The 17,620-nt window shown below is 37.4% G+C and overlaps 1 protein-coding gene across 1 annotated transcript in view; it reads left to right on the top strand.

Moving 5' to 3' along the window:
* The window catches only part of PAWR (pro-apoptotic WT1 regulator), a 103,427-nt gene that overhangs the window by 67,923 nt on the left and 17,884 nt on the right, over positions 1-17,620 (top strand). Inside the window, exons 2-3 of the mRNA XM_082636134.1 lie at positions 752-883; positions 10,383-10,417. Of these exons, the coding sequence (XP_082492260.1) occupies positions 752-883; positions 10,383-10,417 (167 nt within the window). The remainder of the gene's footprint in view (positions 1-751; positions 884-10,382; positions 10,418-17,620) is intronic.

Below are 17,620 nucleotides of genomic sequence, written 5' to 3'. Positions count from 1 at the left end.
TCTCCCGTTGTGGAGCACAGGCTCCGGACGCACAGGCTCAGCGGCCATGGCTCACGGGCCCAGCCGCTCCGCGGCATGTGGGATCTTCCCGGACCGGGGCACGAACCCGTGTCCCCTGCATCGGCAGGCGGACTCTCAACCACTGCGCCACCAGGGAAAACCCCTAAACGCATTTTTTAAATTGTAAATTCTTCTACAGAGTGTTTGTAGAAGACTTACTCCCTAGGTGAAGATACTCATAGGCTACTAAGGTAGAAAATGGCCTTTAACATTAAGTTATCTGTGCACGTACACACACACACACACACACACACACCTTCAGTGGCCTTTATTATTAAGTTATCTGCACATGTACCCACAGACACACACCCCTTCCCGTTAGACTCTACATTCCATGTCTGCGTGGTGTGTCTTTTTTTACCTTCCAAAAAGTGCTTTAAGGTAGTCCATTTACTTGAAGATTGAATGATGAAGAAAGAGTGAACCCTACCTTTAAGCAAACCTTGTCACTGGTAGTTAGAGCCTAGAGCCTAGAAAGATGTTGACAAGGGTGTGAATGTGGAGGTTTGGATTTTAAGCAGATAATTTAGTTTATAGGAATTAAATGTACCAGTTGTTGAAAGGAACACTTTTATTGTGTAGTTTCTGAATGCTTAGTATTTCTTAATGGTATCAAATGTATCTTCACGTACTATCAAAACATTTTATTAATATTATATAGAAGTAAAATGGAAACTATTCTTTCTTTCAGTGCTTAGATGAGTATGAAGATGATGAAGCTGGGCAGAAAGAGCGGAAACGAGAAGATGCAATTACACAACAGAACACGATGCAAAATGAGGCCGTAAGCTTGTTAGATCCAGGAAGTTCCTATCTGTTACAAGTGAGTATTTAAAAATTCTAGAATGTCACTAGCTATTTTAACAATAATTTTTAAGTTACTGTTAATAATTTTTCCAGTTTCATTTTGGTTGCATCAACTCCATTTAAGTACTTTCAATGGATTTAACCAGTGATTTTCCTTATATCTAAACACTTTTTGACGTAAGCAGTATTTGGTCCTTAGTTCCTGATCAATGAATATTTACTGACTAAGGTTTAAACAGTATCCATTGTAAAAATAAGCAGGAAAAATAATTACCCTTTTGCTCTTAAAAAAGTAAGGATTAGTGAGTTTGAGTGGAGAGTTCTGTTCTAGGCTGAGGTTTGCATTAGAATTATGTAGCAAATAAAGAGTTGAATAACAAGTGTCTACCAAGTCAAATGTTTAAACATAATAAAACACAACATGTAGTATTGTGAATTGCCAGAAACCCCCGTATTTCTTTGTAATCATAAAATACTTTTTAAAACAAAATTTAAGTCAGTTTCCAATTAGCTGTTATCTTGGCTTCTTGAAGCACAGAAAATTGGGAGTTGTTGGCATTGGGGTGCCTGAGTTTAAAGCAAATCCCTCTTCAGAATCATTCCATATAAACTGTACTTTGGGAATTATCTTGATATATCTAATCTTAAATTAATTTGATGACACTTTGAGATCATAAGCTACTGTGTTGTCTTTTCAGAGTTCCAGCTTTGACTTTTTAAATGCATTTTATTATGATACTACTCTAAAAGGAGTTTCCGAGCAGTACACACATCTCCCTGTTTTACTGATGAAAAGAATGAAATGTACACTTGTCTGTTCATTTGCAAGGTTATGATAGAAGGCATTTGGCAGAGAGAGGCAAAATATTTTGAAATGGTTTGGATGTGAATGCAAAACTTCTTTTTCCTCTGCTCTTTGATGTGAGGAATGGTAACGTGGGTCTGTCTGTGCCGCTGTACTAAAGTTGCTACTGCCAGAATACCCCGTTATAACACAGTGCAAGCTAACCATCAGTGCTTCTCTCAGCACCTCTGTGACTGTTCCTAATCTAAGGTATCTTTGTATCCTTTGTTTTTGTGTATTACAGCAAAGTTGAAATTAAATCTGTGCCTATTCCAGGTGAAGAAATAGACTTAATTTATTGGGATAGAGACAGTATAGCATTTTGATTGAGTCTAGAACTGGTTTCAGTTCTTGGTCATGTCACTTAACATCAGGCAGCAGCTTTTGGAAAGAGGGCTGATTTCTTTCTGTTCCTTACCCAGTCAAAGCCGAGGAGCCTAGTGTTTAGTTTATTTCCAAGTTTATACCCAGATATGTAGCCGTCTCTGCTGCTCCGGGCTCTCTGAGGAGCTTTCCGCCTTACCCAGTTTATCTTCTTTCCTGTAGCTTTTCTAATCTCTTCCTAGGTCTACCCTGCATTTCTCTCATTTTTGTTTGTTTGTTTCATTAGCAATTAGGATGTAACTCACTGATGACCTTGGTTTTAAGTATGTATATTCCAGGCTATGTGCTTAGGATGAAAGTGAGGCAAAAACTCTCCCAGGGATCCCAAATTGCCACATTGAAGTTGGAATGGGAACAGGAACTTTTCTGTCTACATAGCTGACCTTTCTCTGAGTTACTACCTAAACTCACATATTCTGTTACTCAGATAAGATATAGATTTTATTTATAACTCCAACTTCAAAAACAACAAAAAGAAAATATTGGCATCATTGGTTGTTTTAAGGCTTTTTTTGAATAGGACAGAGATTTTGTTTCTTAGCATTATGTATGTGAATCAGTTAAATTTTTTTAAATGAAGAATGAAATGGGAACATGAATTTGGCATAATAGTAAGCTCTGTGAAAGGTTAGAGTGTTTTAAGTTTCTGTTTGGCATTTTTCAAATAATATGGAGTAGTGGTAATAAAAAATGAGCCTTTCTATTTTTTTCTTATATTTTTAGCTATGATTTTACACATTTTTAACCATGTTTTTTTCTAGATAATATGCCAGTTTTTAAAGTAATATATTAATTCTCTGATTAAATAATACATGATCAATTAGAAAATTTGAAAAAAATGAAAATGTAAAAGACAGGGGAAATTACCTAGTTTGGTCTCCTTATGTATTTTATGAACTGTTTATTAAATTTTAAGCTTTAGGCTCAATTAATTTTAAAAGAAGCATACAGTCACATGCTAAAAAATGGAAAAAGCATAAGAAGGTGTATGGTAAAAAGTCTTCCTCAGCTACCTGGTTACCTTCTTTGGAGGCAACTAATGCTTTCTTTTCTTGCACATCCTTCTAGATCCTTCTCGAGGTAGTCCATAAACAAATTTATGTCTATATGTGTGTATATATATGTCTATATATGTATTCACTAATTTTTAGCACACTGTTTTGCATCCTGTTCTTTTCATTTAATATTTTGGAGTACATAAAGAGCTTCCCTATTATTTTTTGGTAAACACAGAATATTCTATTTTATATATGTATCATAATTTTTCTAACTAATTGCTATTGATGGTCATTTAGGTTATATATAGTTTTTTGCTTTTACAAACAATGTGGTGGTGAAAACCTTCCAATATATGTTCTTTTGCATATGTGTGTGTAAATCAGTAGGATAAAACCCTAGCACTAGAATTTCTGGGTGAAAAGGATTGTGCATTTGTAATTTTGATGGTATTGCCAAAATTCTCTTTGTAGGTGTTATAGCATGAACATTTTTTTTCATGTTATTCAAAACTCTGTGTATTATTTTCAGTGGCATAGAATTTTCTTTTTTAATGTGTATAATAGGTGACACAAATTTCCCATTAATAGAAATCCTCAGTGGTTAAACGTTTTTACTATTATAAGTCATACTGGAATTAACATCTGTGGAGATTAAGCTTTTTGTGTTTTGAATTATTTTCTTTGGCCAGATTACCAGAGATGAACTTATTGGGCCAAAAGCCATATCGCATTGTAAATTTATTTATTTATTTATTTTTTGGCCACATCTTGAAGCTTGTGGGATCTTAGTTCCCCCAGGGATCGAACCCGTGCCCCCTGCAGTGAAAGCACAGAGTCCTAACCACTGGACCGCCAGGGAATTCCCCATAATGCATTTTAAAGATTTTAAAAATTTCTGATACATATTGCCTAAATTACTTATAAAGAAAAGTTTATCAGTTTATGTAAACAATGGCATTTTGTGAGAGGACATTTATGAGTTTTATTTTTCTCCTTTCTTTGATTATTTATTGATTTGCCTTTTAAAACAATCTCAAGTTTACTGAAAAGTCGCAGGTACTGTACAGAGAATTTTTTTTTCTTAAAATGTTTGAGAGTAAATTGCTAACTTGATGCCCTATTACCCCCAATACTACAGTGTGTGTTTTCTACAAACAAGATCTCCTCCATAACCACAACACAGCTCTTAAAAATAGGAAATTAAAATTGACACATTCTTTTATCATCTAACATATTCAGCCATCATCAAGTTTTGCCAGTTGTCCCAATCATGTCCTAAGTTATAGCAAGAGGGTCTAATTCAGAATCACATGTTCTATTTAGTCACTATATCTCTTTAGTTTCCTTCAATTTGATACAGTCTTTCCTTAACTTTCTTAATCTTAACACTTTTTAAGATTATAGGTCATTTATTTTGTGATGTGACCTTCAGTTTGGGTTATCTAATATTTACTTATAATTAGATTCAGGTTGTATGTCTTTGTCAGGAATATCACAGAATTGGTGCTATGTTTTTCTCATTGTGTATCCTATCAGATGACACATGATTTTAATTTGTTCCATTGCTGATGATGATCACTTTGGTTGTGTGATGAAGGTGGTATTTGCCAGGCTTCACTGCCCCTTCTTAATAAGTATTTTGTGGATAAGTGCTTTGAACCATGTAGATATCTTAATCTCCATCAAACTTTCTGTTTATCTCTATCCATTTATCTGTCATCTATTTATATCTGTATATCTGTATCAACTCACTATTACCTATTTTATCTGATGGCTTTTACTTACCATCTGTATTAGTTTTCTATTGCTGCTATAACAAATTACCACAAATTTGGTGTCTTAAAATGACACAAAATTATCAACTTACACTTCTGTAAGTTCGAAGTCTCATTGGACTAATAAAATCATGGACTGAAATCAAAGGCTAAAGTTAGGGCTGCATTCCTTTCTGGAGGCTATAGGGGAGGGTCCGTTTCCTTGCCTTTTTCAGCTCCTAGCGGCGACCTGTACTCCTTGTCCCTCTTGCCCCTTCAAAGTCAGCATTGTGACCTTTCTTCTTTGCCATATCTCCCTCTGACCTTCCTCTGCCTCTTTCTTCCACTTTCAGTGACCCTTGTGATTACATCGGGCCCATCAGATAACCCAGTATAGTCTCCCTATTTAGTGGCATTGATGAGCAACCTTAATTTCCCTTTGCCATGTAACCTAATATATTTGAAGGTTATAGAGATTAGAATGTGAACATCTTTTGAGGGTCATTATTCTGCCTACCACACCGTCATTATTTATTTTAATAGTCACATTATCCCAAATTTGGCCAGTGGGAGCCCCTTTAGCCTTTTGTATCCTTTGCTACGTCTCCATCATTCTTGGAATACTTCGTTTTCTGGCATAATAAGATAATGCAGACTCATCTTTAGCTTCTTACGCCAGTCTTGGAAGCTAGCAGCTATTTCTCTAAGGAGCCCTGATTCCTTTTTACCGGAAAATGATATTGTGAAGCCAAGATCTGGGCTGTAGTTATGTTCATGTTGTTGAGATGTCACCATTCGTAGTCCCTCTCTATGTGCAGACCTACTGTGTGTGTCTATATGTACATGCATACGTATACATATCTGTTTGTCTGCTGCCTGCCTACCTACCTAGGTAACTACATTTATCTATGTAGATACTGAAATTAATTTATACCAGTATGGCCAATTCTAATCTGATATCACAAGGCTTAAATCTAGTATTTGTAACTCCCTTTTGTGACACTGAGGAACCTGTTTCCCGTTATTGTTAATGTGTTTTCTTATTTAGTCAATTCCCCCATATGTAGCCTATCTCCCATTGCCACTCCTTCCCCACACTTATGCCCTCCTCACCGTGAGTGGGTTCTGACATCATACGTTGGCTTTACCTTGTGCATGGACACTCTCCTCACTTTCTTCAGGCTTGGGCATCCCTTGTGAAGCTGCAGGTTGCCCTCTTTACCCTGCTTGAGTTGTGACTCCTCACACCAGTTCACCCCCTCTGGGGATCCCGTCCTTACCCTGCTTAGCTTCTCCATCCTGTGACAGGCTGCTCTTCCCTAGGGCCTTTCTTTGTTCCTGCTCAGACTGAGACCTCATGCTGGATTACTCCATGGGGACCCCTTGTCACCTGATTGGGTTTTGACACCCCCAGGCCAGACTGCCACTCTGTGGACACTCTCTTCATCCTATTTGGGCTCCGGCATATCAGCCCTGGTCATCCCCTACAGAGATGCTCTCCACACCTTGCAAGGGCTGTGAATTCTCCATGCCAGGCTGCCTTTTTTTTTTTTTTTTTTTTTTTTTTTTTTGCGGTACGCGGGCCTCTCACCGTTGTGGCCTCTCCCGCTGCAGAGCACAGGCTCCGGATGCACAGGCCCAGCGGCCATGGCTCACGGGCCCAGCCGCTCCGCGGCATGTGGGATCTTCCCGGACCGGGGCACGAACCCGCGTCCCCTGCACCGGCAGGCGGGACTCTCAACCACTGTGCCACCAGGGAAGCCCCAGGCTGCCTTTTTGAGGGAACACCTTCTTTACCCTTCTGGGGTGCTAAATCCCCATTTTGGGCCCCCCTTATGAATGGATGACCATCACACCCTGCTTGGGGCTCTCAGTATCCCTTCCTGGGACTCCCTTTCTGACCTTGCCTCAGGCCTGATAACCTGACTTCCCTTTCATGCTTTGTAGACCCCTCCTCATTCTGCTCAGGCTCTGATTTCTGATGCGAGACTAAGTCCCCCTGCTGTATGGATGCTGTCCTCAGTTTTCTTGGACTCTGACTCTTTTTGCCAAACAGCTCTTCTTCATGGAGTGTTCCGGTGTTCTGATAGCCTGTTTGGGGCCACCTTGTTTCCTCCCCACCTAATGGCTTTAGGACTAAGTCGTTCAGGAAAAGAGGGGAATAATGAGCTTTTCCTTTATTTTTATTTTATTTTATTTTTTTTTTTGCGGTACGCGGGCCTCTCACTGCTGTGGCCTCTCCTGTTGCGGAGCACAGGCTCCTGACGCGCAGGCTCAGCGGCCATGGCTCACGGGCCCAGCCTCTCCGTGGCATGTGGGATCTTCCTGGACCAGGGCACGAACCCATGTCCCCTGCATTGGCAGGCGGACTCTCAACCACTGCGCCACCAGGGAAGCCCCCCCCCTTTTTTTAAATTGAAGTACAGTTGCTATACAATACTATACAAGTTACAGGTATACAATATAATGATTCACAATTTTTAAAGGTTATACTTCATATATAGTTACAAATATTGGTTATTATTTAGTTTTTCCTTTTAAAATCTTTGTTAATTTGATAATGTCCTTGTTTTATTCTCATTTTTAAAGTTATTTTATCAATTGTACATTACAGATATTCTGTTCTGCATTCATCTTCAACATTGTATCTTAGTACATTATATATACCAGTATAAGTATTTTAAAGTTAGTCCTGAGGGCCAGTTACCATGGTATGCCATAGTTTACCGAGGGCTATACTGAAGTTATTCAAGTTTATTTGAATAACTTCAGTATTATTTTACTATATTCTCCTGGGCCTGTATTTGTCTTATCTTATTTCACATATGCTTTTATATTCGTTTATACTTTACAAGTGCTGATCTGCCACTGCACCTGTAAAGACAGTGTTCGTGGAATTTCCTTATTGACCATTCTAAGCTTGAATGAATCAGAATGTTTTATTTAAACTCACATAAAACAGTTCGTGCTTCGCCAACGTTTTCTAAGCTCTACATAGGTCTTTCCCCCTCCCTTTTGTAATACAAACCATCCTATTATAAGAAAGATTATTTCAGGAAAAGTATATTTTAAATCAGTTGTATAATAAACTTCAGGGTTATTGGAAGGTCTAATTACATAGTCTTTGAAACCTTTAAGACCAATATAGTCTTAGCATTCGTATTTTTTACAAGCAATTTCAGTGATACTGTAGGTATTTCTTCTCCCCCCCGACATTTAGAATGGAATTTTCAACTTTAACAGTTATAGTAATTATGAAGTTATCACTCTTTGCTTGGAAATCTTTGTGGTCACAGAAATATAGAGGCTTCTAGTTAACAAATCTAAGGTTTATATTTGTGTAGAATTTTGTATTAATGTATAGAAGCATCAAGAATTCTCCTCCTTAAAGTTATAAGGACTCTTTTACTGCACTATAGGGGCTGTTTTTTTTTTTTTTCTATCTAACATTTCAGTTTCCTCTTTTTGGCAGGGCATAGTTAAATTCCATCTGTAAATGTGAGTCTTGAATACACATGAGAAGCAGGCTACCACCCCTCCCAATCTCTGCTAATATTAATATAGTCTATCCAATTTGGGGAACATTCCATTGTTAAGCAATGCAATTTTATATATATATATAAATTTATTTTTTATTTATTTATTTTTGGCTGCATTGAGCCTTTGTTGCTGTGCGTAGGTTTTCTCTAGTTGTGGTGAGCGGGGGCTACTCTTAGTTGTGTGCGGCCTTCTCACTGCGGTGGCTTCTCTTGCTGTGGAGCATGGGCTCTAGGCGCGCGGGCTTCAGTAGTTGTGGCACGCAGGCTCAGTAGTTGTGGCTCGCAGGCTCTAGAGTGCAGGCTCAGTAGTTGTGGCGCACGGGCTTAGTTGCTCTGCAGCATGTGGGATCTTCCTGGACCAGGGCTTGAACCTGTATCCCCTGCATTGGCAGGCAGATTCCCAACCACTGCACCACCAGGGAAGTCCCTAAGCAATAGAATTTGATTGCTAGAGTCACTGTGAAATAACATTTAGTTACAAAATGTATAATCTAATAAAACTGTACTCAAATCTGACCAATAATCAGTAAGCTTAAGAGTTGTTGGTCTGCTTTAGAATCTTAGCTCTTGAATATTAGTTATACAGAAATAGGCTTAAATCTAATTGTTTATACATCTTGGACATGAGCATGGAGTAATTTGATCAAGTATGTCCGAGTTGTAATTTGATCAGTTGCACCAAACTAGCTGTAGAGAAAATACTGTAAAACTTGAGATATGTTTTAAGTGACTAGTTGTTTAAAAAAAAAGCTGTGAGAAACGTAGAAAACAGATATTATACAACTTATTAGCATACTTAAATGGAAACTTACCTGATAACTGACTTTAAGTTATTTATAGTTGGGTCAAAGTATAACATTAGTGTAATGCCACGATAGTGTAGTGTTGCTGAAAACATCCTCCATTTCACCTTTCTGTATTTATTAAAATTCTACTCTAAATGTGTATTAGTCTTGAGTTTTACCATGTTAGGGGAAAATGCCTACTTTAAACCTCAGAAATATTATTTATTGCCAGGTTGTTTCTACCATTACAATCAATATATCAGTTACCCACAAATCAGTAAATGCAACAAGGGCTATTCTTATTTAGCAATTTTGCCTATTTCATTGCAGCAAGAGATAGTCTGGATAATCAAGCTGATGTCATGTTTTGAAATATTTCAGTTATAACCAAAGTGAGAGAGGTGTTATGTTTTGTAACTTAAGTCATTATTAGCATTTTTTCTAATACATATTTAGACAGATATCATTCAAGGTCTGTGCCTTAAGTTTTAGTTCATATAGAATAAGATTAGGGACGTTTACGAAAGAAAACCTTGATAAAATGTTAGTTGGAGTACTGTTTGTGAAACTTAAGGGGTAAAGTTCCATATGAAATCATTATTATCTACATTCAATAAAATGTACTTTGAGTGCATACACATAACCTTAGTATTTCTTTCTGCTTTAACTAAATAACCAGTGATTAAACATTTAAATCTAGTTACTGTGGTTTCAAAATAGTTTTAAAGGGACTTCCCTGATGGCACAGTGGTTAAGAATCCGCCTGCTAATGAGGGGGACACGGGTTCGAGCCCTGGTCCGGGAAGATCCCACACGCCGCGGAGCACCTAAGCCTGTGCGCCACAGCTATTGAGCCTGCGCCATAGAGCCTGCGAGCCACAATTACTGAGCCTGCGTACCACAACTACTGAAGCCCGTGTGCCTAGAGCCCGTGCTCCACAACAAGAGAAGCCACCGCAATGAGAAGCCCACACACCACAACAAAGAGTAGCCCCCGCTTGCTGCAACTAGAGAAAGCCTGCGAGCAGCAACGAAGACCCAATGCAGCCAAAGATAAATAAGTAAAAATAAATAAATCTATAAAAGAATTATTTTAAAAAAAACAATGGTAATTGTTCCAATATTCTCTATCAGTAGTTTTATGGAACACGGAATTGTGTGCTTATACACATACCCAAACTGATATGTCATTTTTTTTTTTTACTTTACAGGAGCCATCTAGAACAGTTTCAGGCAGATACAAAAGGTAAGAATCCTTAAGTTATGACGAACAGCATATTGTAGACATAAGTGTAATGTCTTCCTGACCATGGCTTAACTAACTAGACTGTTTCAAGCAGCTGTTTGAAAAATAAGAAACCTTAATATTGTGCTCTTAAAAAGAAATTACATCGTAGGCAGGAGTGTAATGTCTTTCTGACCACGACTTATTCTGACATACTCTGCAGTCTTTGAACACTGCACACACCATGAATTTGTAAGGGTTTGATGAACTTAGCAAAAGAAAAACTGAGTCATTTTCCCTTGTGTATTTAAACATGGAAAATACAGATATACCATCTGTATTAGTCAGCTTGGGATACCATAACAAAATACCATAGACAGGATGGCTAGAGCAGAAATTTATTTTCTTACAGTTCTGGAGGCTGTAAAGTCCAAGATTACAGTGTCAGCGTGGTCTGGTTCTGATGAGGCTTCTCTTCCTGACTTGCAGAGAGCTGCCTTCTTACTGTGTCCTCAAATGGTGGAGAGAGAAGAGGTGGCTTCCCTGGTGTCTCTTTTGATAAAGACACTAATCCCATCATGAGGGCCCCACCCTCATGACCTCATCTAAACCTAATTACCTCCCAAATGCCCTGCTTCCAAATATACCATCACATCGGGGTTAGTGCTTTCAGCATATGAATTTTGGGAGTATCCAATTCATTCTGATCTTAGTTCATTCAGGCCACTATAACAAAATGTCACAGACAACAGAAATTTATTTCTCACAGTTCTGGAGCCTGGAAGTCAGAGATCAGAGTGCCAGCAGGGTCAGGTTCTGGTTGGTGAAGGCCCTCTTGCCAGTTGCAGCTTCGCACTGTGTCCTCACATGGTGGAAGGGGCTAGAGAGCTCTGTGGGATTTCTTTTATAAGAGCACTAACTCCATTCATGAGGACTCCACCTTTGTGACCTAGGCACCTCCCAAAGCCTCACCTCCTATTACCCTTACATTGGACATTAGGATTTCAACAGAATTTTGGGGGGGACACAAACATTCAGACCCTAGCAAGTCCATAGCACCAGCTATACACAAGGAGTAATGCTTTTATCAGAAAATGTGTTTGAGTGTGTGTGCACATGTATAGGAGGAAAATCACAATTAAGTATAAGTTGTTTAATGGACATGACTGAGATATTAGCTTCTTTCCCTGTTGAAGCCATGAAGGTTGCAGAAGGTGTGATCATGCTTGTGCTAATAAGTATGGAATAATGGTAAATCTTATCAAGTGCTTATAATGTCCAAGAAGCTTTACATAGAGATCTCATTCAATTCTCAAAGTTATCTTGTAAGTTAGGTACTGTAGGTATAATATTTACTTTCATGTTGTAGGTGAGTGAAGTGGGATAAAGAGGTAGAATCATTTCACTGTGCTTACGAAGCTAGTGAACAGAAGAGTCTGGATTTTAACTCGGGCAACCTGACTCCAGAACCCACATGCTTGCACAAGACAATCTACCTAGATTTATACATATAAAACCTCTGTCTCCCCCTACTTTTATGTTAAAGTTTAAAATATTTGGTTAAAAGTTGTGGTTATTATAATTCATCTAAAATAAAACATTAAGAAGAGCTCTAATTTTAATACTAAGTTATTATATAGATAAAATTCAATGTTTAACTTTTTTTTAAATAAATAAATTTATTTATTTATTTTTGGCTGTGTTGGGTCTGCGTTGCGGTGCGCGGGCTTCTCATTGCAGTGGCTTCTCTTGTTGCAGAGCACGGGCTCTGGGTGCGTGGGCTTCAATAGTTGTGGCGCAAGGGCTTAGCTGCTCCGCGGCATGTGGGATCTTCCTAGACCCGGGCTTGAACCCATGTCCTCTGCATTGGCAGGCAGGTTCTTAACCACTTCGGCACCAGGGAAGCCCAGTGTTTACCTTTTAAAAGAGATAAGAAGGCCAAGGTAATCAACAGTTGACTACGTAGGTCTGATATGTTTGCCACTGCTGCTGCTTTTATTCTCATTTCTGAGTAATTTTGTTGTAGATATAATGAAACTTGTGCTTGGTAATGTTTACTTAACATGAATAGTTTAAACTGGAAAGACTCTTGTCTTTTGCTAGCAAGCATTGCCAATCAAATAGCTTTGATTTGGCCTATTTCCAGGCCACATTTTCAAACCAAAAGAGTTTTTATCATCAGTTTTCGGTTTGGGGAATAAAAATAAATTTCAGTAACTTATCAAGTTTGCTGTATCATTCATACATATTTAATCCTTATTAAATTATAAACCTTAAATTATAATTGGCACTTTTCAGGTTTGCATTCTTTAGTTAGAATCATTAGGGGAATAACTTTCTTACAAATCCTCATCAAAAGCTTTATTTACATATTGTGTTAAATTAGGTAGAAAATTGATTTCACATGGTGTATGTTTTTATTTTTAAGCTTTTTTTTTATTGGAGTATAATTGCTTTACAATGTTGTGTCAGTTTCTGCTGCACAGTGAAGTTAGTTAGCTATATGTATACATATATCCCCTCCCTCTTGGATCTCCCTCCCCTCCCTATCCCACCCATTTTTAGACCATTATTTTACTTGTGACCTGTTCATATACTTGTTACTTCTTTTATTTTCATAGCCTAAAGCACATGGTTTGTTACTTTTCAGCTCTCAAAGGTTTAGCCATGTTTAATACTGTTATAAAACAAACAACAAAAAAAAAATTTTTTAAGTTTCTAGTCATTATTCATGGACTCATAGCAACTCGTAGTTGAACACACACCAAATAAAAACAAACACAAAATCTAGATCTGAAATTATCAATTGCTTATCTAGAGGTATTTGTTACATTGTATATCAACAGTTCATGACTTTCATTAATCTGTCAGCAAGTTGTAGCAAAGACTGGAGAATGTATGTTTTTTGGAGAAGGGCGTCTGCTGATTAATGGGGGTGAAAAAAGGAGGAATGGGCTAAAGGGTAGAAATTTGGCATTATATGTTAGAAAATATTTTCAGCAAACCAAATAACTTATGATATATATACGACTAGACAAACTTAAAAAGTCATTAGAGGGTACAAGCCACCCACAAGACTAGTTTGTGTGCTCTTGTAAATTATGGATTAAATATTAAATTTTTTCTTACAAATATCAAGGATGTACTTTTTAAGCATTGAGTTTGTTAAGCAGTCACTGTAGTTGAGCTCTATTTTATTGAGTCAGCTCCTGTTTACCTAGAACGTCTCTTAACATATTCACTGAACTCCTTTTTAAAACATGTTTAAATAACTTTGGATAATTATTTGGAGGGGGGGGTCTTGAAATGTCTGAAACTCAAGGTTTAAGAAGGATGGATCAGTGGTCATGTATTTTTGGGTTTTTTTTCCCCCAATGTGTAATTTTCTTAGTAGAATGTTTACTTGGTTAATATAATCACTCTTTAGGATAATTCATTATACTTAACTTACCAGAAATGAACATGTATGATAGCCCCTAACTGGAGAAACTTACATTTCTGACAATGAGATAGGTTATAAGCTATAGCATATTAATATAAATTTACAATACAGGCATTAAACTGATTCTTTAGAAAACTGTTAATTATAGGAGTTAATAATTATAGGAAAATTATTACCTATTTATGTTAAATGGAGAGAGGGAAAGCATATAACGAAGAGTATGATGTAAAACAACGTCTATCATAATATATATAAGCGTTCTTGAACTCTATTGATGAGCTGCTGAAATTCTATGTAAAAGAATATCATGGTTATCTGGGAGAAGAGCTATATTTTTCATCAGATTTTCAAAGAGATCTGCAATCCAAAAAGGTTATGAACTACTAATATATTGTAGAATATAACAGCCGTTATCTCTGGGTTGGTGGAGTTACTGGAGATATTGATTCATGTTATCTGTTTCCCACAGTGAATATGTATCACAATTTTAATAAAGAGTCTGAGAGATGATTTTGATCTTTAGTTGTTGCTCTGTGTGTGTGTGTGTGTGTGTGTGTGTGTGTGTGTTTAAAAGGAGAAGAGAGAGAAGACCTACCCAGAGTGAGGGGCTGTTTGGGACAGTGGTGGTGGAATTGAATAAGGTAGTGAAACATTAAAAATATGGAGACCAGTCATGTACTTCTTGGTTATTTAGTAATTTCACGACTTACCTAATACTTCTAAATATTTGGTATCCATTCTAAAACTAGGATTTTACTCATGGGTCTTGTATTTCTTCTAATTGCTAAGGTTTAAAATACCTATTTTAGTGCAAAATTCCTCTAGCTGTAATCTCATAATGCTGCCAATCTTGTTCTCGTGATAGTTTTATCCCCCAACACAACACCTTCTAGTGTTTCCACAGAAAATATGAAAATTCCCAGAGGGGGAAAATTTCAGTAAATGGTGGTATTTATCTTTGATGATACTGTTTATTCTTTTTCCTTTTCTGCACATTATGGTTAATACTTTGTAGCTAAGGGCAGAGGGGGATTCTTTTTGGAATTGTATTGGTTAGAGATTTGTGTTAACATTCCTGAATAGAACGTTACAATCTTTTTGGAGTTAGTAAAACAATCTTTTATTCTGGGTATTTTGCGCTGTACATATCCAGCCCTCAAAAATAGGTTAAAAACATTTCTGTTTTTAAAATAAACAGAGCTAAATTTGGTAATAAGATCAAGTTAACACAGTTATTCACAATTATGACAGTGTTCTTTACAGACCTAATACATAATGGGGATAAATCACTGATTATGTTTTTCAGTAATAATTATTCCTTGTTTTGAGTTTGTATGATATTATCCCTTGTGTATTGACAGGCCTAATATGAAGGATTTTAAAAATTGTTAATAAGTTAAACTTTTTGAAATACTGTTTTAAGCTTGTACATCAAGCAAATACAAACATATTAAGGGATATCCACATTTTTAGGTTTTCGTTTGTAGTTGTCAGCATTGTGGTTTCTATTTGAATAATCTGTGGTTGATGCAGATAAGTGGACTTCTTTTTAAGTGAAAAGAGGTCCTTTAAAATGATTCTAATGATCTTTTATAACATGATAGATAATGGCTTTGGTGATACCTTACCCTCTTGATTTTCTTCCTACCACTTTGCCAGTATTTCCCAGTTTTTATTTGTAGTTCTTCCTTTCCTGTACTTACTCTTTATGTGTTGGTGTTACTCAGCTCTTTGTCTTAGACTTTATTCTCTTTTTGTTCTGTGTATTTGTTCTAGAAATTTCTTTCACTCTGGTGACTTTGGTTACTGCATATACCTATGTTGATGATTCTAAATCATTAGCTCTATACCTATATAACCAACAACTTTCAAATATCTACTTTTAGATATCTTAGAAGCATCTTAAACTCAGCATGTTCAAAAGTAAACTTGTGAAACTTAGTGGATTTCAGTAGTTGGTATCAAAATCGATTCTTGCTCAAGTTAGAAATCTGGACATTGCTTTTGACCCTTCCTTCCTTCCTTCCTTCCTTTCCTTTCCTTTCCTTTCCTTTCCTCCCCTCCCCTCCCCTCCCCTTTCTTCACTACCTCACTTAAATTCAGTCACTGTAGCTCCAGTGCCAACCCCCCAACTAGGACACCATCATCTTTTTTTTTTTTTAATAAATAAATAAATAAATTGTTGGCTGCATTGGTTTTTTGTTGCTGCGTGTGGACTTTGTCTACTTGTGGCGAGCTGGGGCTACTCTTCATTGTGGTGCCCGGGCTTCTCATTGCGGTGGCTTCTATTGTTGCGGAGCACAGGCTCTAGGTGTGTGGGCTTCAGTAGTTGTGGTGCACGGGCTTAGTTGCTCCGCGGCATGTGGGATCTTCCCAGACCAAGGAGCAAACCCTTGTTGCCTGCATTGGCAGGTGGATTCTTAACCAGTGCGCCACCAGGGAAGTCCAGGGACACCATCATCTCTTACATAGATGATTACAATACCCTTCAAACTGGTCTCTCTGCCTTCAGTTTTGCTCATTTCCAGTGCATTTTATTAAAATGATTCTGTCACTTTCCCTGCTTTAATGACTTCCTATTACCTTTAAATGAGTCTAAACTGGTCTCCAAGGCAGGCAGGGTGATGCACAAGATAATGTTAGGATGCAGGAGGAAAATATTAGATCTTCTGTTTATATTTACCTTTTAATCTAAAAGACAGTAAGACATTTACAGTCATCCCTTGATATTCACGGAGGGGGGATTGGGTCCAGGACCCCGAGGATACCAAAATCTGTGGATGCTCAAGTCCCTTATATAAAATGGTGTATTTGTATATAATCTATGCACATCCTCTTGTATACTTAAATTATCTCTAGAATGCTTATAGTACCTAATACAGTGTGAGTGCTATATAAATATAAGTTTGGCTTTTTTGGAAATTTCTAGCATTTTCCCCCCCTGAATATTTTCGATGTGGGTTGGTTCAGTCTGTGGATGTGGAACCCACAGATTCATAGGACCCACTGTATACTTTATAGCTAGCACTATGTACTTGTTATTTATTCCCTTGTTCTATGTATCAGATGATTACTTAGTATTTGAGGTATCCTGAGGAAAGTGTGTTTTGTTCACTTTCTAAATGTTGCACAATAGTGTAATTTGAATGGTTAGATGGATTTATGAATTATTATGTTGTTTAATACAAAATGGATAGGTCGGGGGGGAATTTAAGGAGAATATAAAAACAAGTATATAAACGCAAAGGTGATCATGTGGTTGTTCAGTTGGCAAGATACATAAAATCAGATCTGTTCTTATAAATTAGAAAAAAATTTTGATGCTTGCTTTGGAGTTTTAAGTGAAAATTTTAAGTGAAAATTTTAAAAACTTTAAATTCTTACTGTGAGGCCTTACAGACTTTACAGACATTAAAAATCAAATATGCATGCTCATTTTAGAACTACACCTTCAAATCTCTGTATATCACAAAGAGTTAAAATAAGTTCCTCAGAAGTAAAGCATATTCAAATTATACTTTCATTAAAAATACTATAGTCGGGCTTCCCTGGTGGCGCAGTGGTTGAGAGTCCGCCTGCCGATGCAGGGGACATGGGTTCGTGCCCCAGTCTGGGAAGATCCCACATGCCGCGGAGCGGCTGGGCCCCTGAGCTATGGCTGCTGAGCCTGCGCGTCCGGAGCCTGTGCTCCGCAACGGGAGAGGCCACAACAGTGAGAGGCCCGCGTACCGAAAAAAAAAAAAAATACTGTAGTCAATTTCTGTGAAAACAAAAAAATTTGT

This window comes from Mesoplodon mirus (genome assembly GCF_964341445.2).
Source record: "Mesoplodon mirus genome assembly, chromosome: 11".
NCBI classification, from domain to species: Eukaryota; Metazoa; Chordata; class Mammalia; order Artiodactyla; family Ziphiidae; genus Mesoplodon; species Mesoplodon mirus.
Note: the sequence above shows the minus strand (reverse complement) of the source record. Positions and strands in the feature narration are given on the sequence as shown.